Source organism: Pinus tabuliformis, chromosome 1_1 (assembly GCF_031772625.1).
Source record: "Pinus tabuliformis cultivar Carrire ecotype Pingquan chromosome 1_1, CPIR1, whole genome shotgun sequence".
Classification (NCBI taxonomy): domain Eukaryota; kingdom Viridiplantae; phylum Streptophyta; class Pinopsida; order Pinales; family Pinaceae; genus Pinus; species Pinus tabuliformis.
This window is the reverse complement of record NC_142297.1, coordinates 811,584,035-811,589,859: the sequence shown is the minus strand read 5'-3', so window position 1 is coordinate 811,589,859 and position 5,825 is coordinate 811,584,035. Positions and strand designations below refer to the sequence as shown.

At 38.5% G+C, this 5,825-nt stretch overlaps 1 protein-coding gene across 1 annotated transcript; it reads left to right on the top strand.

Moving 5' to 3' along the window:
• The first annotated feature begins 3,737 nt into the window (after nucleotides 1–3,737).
• Nucleotides 3,738–4,202, top strand: LOC149216529 (uncharacterized). The gene has a single exon (XM_089389986.1). It carries the CDS (start codon nucleotides 3,738–3,740, stop codon nucleotides 4,200–4,202), a length of 465 nt encoding a protein of 154 aa, XP_089246112.1.
• Nucleotides 4,203–5,825: the final 1,623 nt, after the last annotated feature.

Below are 5,825 nucleotides of genomic sequence, written 5' to 3'. Positions count from 1 at the left end.
ACGAAGTGTAGTGGTACATGTCTTACTTCATTTTCTAACTTACCTTTGATACCAACTCTCATGCCCCTATCCTAGCGGTGGTCTTTCAACCGCACATAGGCAGGTGCGGCACCGCTACCCACTTTATTTTCACCAATACTTATGAATGCTGAATACGCCTAACCATTCTACACTTAGTTATTTTCTTCAATTCTTCTAAGCATTATAATTACAGAATGAAAATAAACATTCACATCATCATCATATCATTCATAAGTATGCACAACAAAAATACTTTCTATTAATGGGAGGGTCAACTCCCAAGTATAGAGTCTGCCCAATAATATAACAATTCAATAATCTTACAAGTACAATTACAATTCAACCTTTGCTAGAAACTCCAAATTTCCCTTCAGCAAAGCTTCCCAAGTTACAACCTGCAACTTTCAAAATCTGCAGTTCACTTGCTTCACCATGTCGGGTCGCCCACCTCACCGGGTTGGGTTGGACTTGTTTAGCAGTGCCCAGTGCAGCTTGTTGTCGTGCAGGTTAGGTCACTTGTTCAGCAATGCCCAGCCACAACTTGTCTTCATGTAGGGTTGCCCAACTCATTTTGTAGGGTCACCCGACTTGTCATCGTGCAAAGTTGCCCAACTTTTGTCGTGCAAAGTCTCCCAGCTCATCGTGTAGGGTCGCCCAAGTCGTCGTCGTGTAGAGTTTCCCAACTTGTCGTGCAGAACTTCCCATCCCAGTCGGGTTGTTCAGTGGCGCCTGTGGGTCAGGTAACCCAACTCGGTTGGGCCGCTCGTTCAGCAGTGCCCACCGCAGCTCGTGTGCCCACGCCTGTCAGAAATCGTCTGCACTTTGCTTGTCGGTTCGGTTGCCCGTGTTCACCTGCAACTCACCCGTCTTAGTGTGTACGCTTTTCCAAACTTTCGCACACTCACCCTTCACTTCATATCTAGTCTCGACTGCATCGACCGTTTATCCGATTGCGTCTTCGCCTAGCCTTATTACCTTCCTCTTTTCTTGTCCAGGTCGCCTTGTATTGCTTAAACTTGCTTGAGATGACTTCCTTGTTTTTTCCAAGTCGTCTTCCCCTTCTTATATTCATTGCTCAACTGTTGAGTGGGTTGGCCTACCTCCATGCCAATCACTTGTTTCACCCAAGTCACCCATGAGCACATCGACCCAACTGGGTTCGGGTCCACCTCCGTACGTCGATTCCCCCATGCGTTATCCTCCACATCAATCCAACCTCTGGTCGCCTCATCGTATAAACTTACCACAACGCCTCCACACTTAGCCAAATTACTTTTTCGGTTTTTTGACTCTCATGCAACGCATCTGCATGTGCTCACCCGGGTGCCTGACACATAGGTTGCCCCAGCGCACTCGTCAAACCCGTCTGCACCGTCGCACATTCACGAGGGCACGTTTAACAGAACGCTCCCACTCATCGCATCTCGTCAAGCACGCTCACCCGTCGCCTTGAACCGAATCTTGCGACTCTTGCATAAAATTGACTCTGTCGCACATAACTGGTGATGACTTCTCCCCATCGCATAAAATCGACTCAAGCGCCCGCCACACAGATGGCACAGCCAACTTGTCTCGGGGGCCTGACAGAGGAGGACACGTAACGGATTTTGCACCATCCATTTGCAAAGGGCCAATAAAGGGTGTCCTTGCATTTTTAATCTATCGAAGCAGGGATGGTGGGATCTCCAATTCGCCTCTTGTCCAATGAGGGCATAAAATATACAAATTTTGGTGTGTCAATATAACTCCATTGTTTTAAACCATTTCATATATCCAGTTGTACTTGTACTCATATCCAGTGAAATGTTCACGACCTTCTCTGAAACCTTCTCATTCTATATGGCTTCTCTAAATCTTTTTACCTTTGCTTCCATAAGCCTTATTCCCTACCTTAATGCAAGGAACACAAAGCTAAAGAAAGCTTGTGCTCCCTCTCTTGCAATAGCCTCTTCTTATGTCTAAATGGCGTCCTTTACTACCAGGTCAAGAAGCCATTAAAAATGCGAAATTCGTTTTACGGTTCAATTGAAATCTTAGGAAAGAGAGTAATATGTTGTCATTCAAAAACAAGAACTACCATGCCAAGAAGCCATTAGAAAGGGGAAATTCGTTTTACGGTTCAATTAAAATATTAAGAAAGAGAGTAATATATTGTCATTCAGAAACAAGAACCACAAATTAGAGTTTACACGGAGTTAAGCCCAGAGTGATAACCATTACCACGGGCAAAACCAACCAACCCACCACATCATTCTATCATCACCTCGTCATTTTTTTAAAGCCACGCTAGTTAGCATATAAACTATAATTGAATTTGTAGAAAGTTCAATTTATATTACAGATTATATAGTCTATAATATAGTTGGATATATAGATGAATAGAAATTCTCAATTTATAATTATTTTTTTAATTATTTTAAATATTAAAATAAATAAATTAATATTTAAAAAATATATCAAATTTAATTAGAGTCGTCTAACAAGGAGGAGAAATTGTCCAGATGGCCAAAAGTGATCAGAATTTGGGCAAAAAAAATTCAAAAAAACTTGTAGAGACAGTGTTTGAATCGTGTTAAAATTTTGAAGTTTAACAATTATAACTTGCATTTACAAAAATCCTTGCAAGATTTTCTCTAAATATAACCAGAATTTCTATAATTTTATGAGCAATTCCTCCGACTAATTAAACTACGGCAATTTAATTATCCAAATTCAAATCTGATTTATCCGCATTCAAATTTAGCAACTATGATGTAAACCACGCGCGGCCGTAATAAAAGAGCCATAATACAGAATCCCTTGTTTCCATTAATGTCCCACACTGCAAACCCTACGTGAAACCAAAAATGACACGTTTACTAGGTTTGCGAGCTGCCGTCATCCCACATCGAGCTTCTCCTTTGCCCATCGCGTCCGGCAGCGCCTAACGAGCCATATATAAGGTATTAAATGCCTTTGAAGATGCACGGGACATAACCCGCTAACACACGAATTGCGAAATTCGCCATTAAATAGAAAAATGCAATTCGTGTGTTAGCGGGCTATGTCCCGTGCATCTTGAAGGGCATTTAATGCCCTATTATGGCTCGTTAGGCGCTGCCCATCGCGTCCACCCCATGCAGGGACAAGTTGTCAAATCTTTAATTATAATAGAATCGCCATCATCTTTACAAAGTTATTTATATCGACTCTTTATAAAGTTGCAGCAAAGTATGACACTCCATTTAATATTAATTGTAAATTAGTCCAGGCTCCACCATATAAATCCTTACACCTATTTGAAACACATTGTGTGGTAAAACGGGAGTTGCCTTTGAGGCGACAGATTTGCTGAGATTCCAATTTTCCACCATCGTTATCTCATTATTTTCCACAATCATATTTAGTCACACGCCATTGGTCCATAGAAAGGACAAAATACCAAACCAAAAACCGAAGACCTTTGGCCATTGTTTTGATTATACCTTTGACTAATATCTACCCACGATCTCAGTGCCATTTATCCACGTTTGTGTGTACTCCATTATTTTGCACAGGGAACCAACACAGCGTAATTTTCGCTCTGTATAAATCGCCGCTCCTCTATCAAACAAACAACATGAATTACCCTAACCCTTCTCAAAAGTTTGAATTATTCAGAATTTCATTTGGCTACTTCTTCTATGGCGTCCCTGCATGTGGCAACAATCACCTGTGTTGCGCTTCTTCTTGTGGCAATGGCCGCACAAAGCAGCCACGCCTTGCACTTCGTGGTCAACAACACCGCCGAGGGTACCGACGGCGGGACGAGATTCGAGAAGGACATAGGGAGTGCCAAGGCCCGGCAGATAATGAGCAACGCCACCAAATTCATCTGGCAGACCTTCAACCAGAAATCATTCGCCGACAGGAAGAACGTGGAGACGATCACTCTGTTTGTGGACGGCACGAGCCCGATTGGCTTCGAGAACAACGATGAAATCCATCTGAGTGCCGAGTACGTTGCTACTTACCAAGGCGACGTAAAGTTTGAGATCACCGGTGTACTGTACCACGAACTGACCCTCGTTTGGCAGTGGGATGACAAGGGCTTTGCGCCGCAAGAGCTGCTCACAGGCATTGCGGATTATATTCGCCTCATCGCGGGGCTTGCTCCATCGCAACATTTTAGTTATAAATTATGCGAATTTGTGTATTTATGAATATTTGAGTTTTAAATATTTCATATTTTATTTTCTAATATTTTAATTATAAATAACACTTATGTTCATAATATCAAATATGGGTAATGATTAAATAAAATCTTTGGTTATGGTTATGTTGCTAAAATGGATAAGTGTACGAAAACTTAGATGTATTCTATTGTGCAGATGAAGCTTTCAAGCTTTGATGCTGCAGACCCTTGCATTTCACATTAAAGTACTTAGTAGTTTTTTTTTCTCGATACTATTGCATAGGTAATACAAATGGAAAAACTTAATATCTAAGTATCCCTAACGAGCAATATCAGTTTTATTTGACCAAATTTTATATAAGATATTATAGTCGTTATTTGTGTAGTATAACACGATCGTTTGAAAAAATAGAAAATGGAAGCATAGTTTGATAGCATCATTGATTTTACTACAGAACATATTGACACATGGCTAATTAATTTTTCCAAGGTAAATAAGCAGAATGCCAAGTCAATTGTCGATGTGTAGGAAGAAACTATAGAATGTGAAAAAGAGATTTTCACTAAAAATTTACCGCACATAATTGATTTTCCAATTTTTTTTACTGCCAATAAAAAACACATATGATTCCAATATAAAATAAAATGCATATGTTCCAGATTTCACAGAAAATCCATTCTGTACAAAAATCTCACATATTAACATTAATATTTTAACAATAATTTCCATATACATCATCGTGCATAATGAAAATTAACAATTTTAATCATTATGTTCTCTCCCAAATACCCAGACCTCTGTAAAAATTCATAGTTCCAAAATCAAATCTCTCTGTGATTTACATATATCGTTCAAGGAAGCTGAACACCAATTTCTGTTACAACAATCCATTTACTTTATAGTTTTCTTTGGACAATTGCAATTCTATTTAAAATTTTGTTTAAATGTATAAATGTAACATGTTTTATAAGTTATATTGGTTTAGAAACTTGTTTCAACTTTCTATGAAAATGACTTATTTAGATATTTTTTTTTTTGTTAACAAAGAAAATCGTTATTGTAAAGTGATGTCACCGAAAATTGCAACGTAACGAACTATATTGCCTAAGTAGTTATGGAACTTGCAAATTTGATAAATCATGAAAATAATGTAAAAAACCAACAATGTAGACCAAAAAAGAAAAGGCATATCATAGTACAAAATATATTACTGGGAAAAAAGTAGTCCATTGGATTACATTTATGTATAATCTCACAGTAGGTAGAAAAAATCATCTTGTTTATCTGATGAGTAGATTTCTAATCTTGTTTGCATGAGTACAATATATTGATTGATAATGTGAAATAAGATGGCAAATTTCTAGTAAAACGAAAGAGTTATTAGGATGTCTAAAAATGTAATTGGTGAGCACAGCTCCCTTTCCAAATTACTTAACAACCTAAACAAAGAAACCCGTTAGTGTATATATACAAATATCGTAAATGTGCCAAGTGTCTTGAATTTCCTCAAGATTTCAGTAGCATATGTTTTGTCTGCACAATATTGGTCATATGATTTTTTTTTGTAGTGTGAATAATACTCTTTCCAGTTCGATGCTCCTTAGAGTAAACTATTTTTCAATCCTGTCACTTGCATGTAGGATTCAATTT

Excerpts from the sequence above, each read along its gene's own strand:
- LOC149216529 (XM_089389986.1), top strand. The coding sequence starts at position 3,738 with ATGGCCGCACAAAGCAGCCACGCCTTGCACTTCGTGGTCAACAACACC.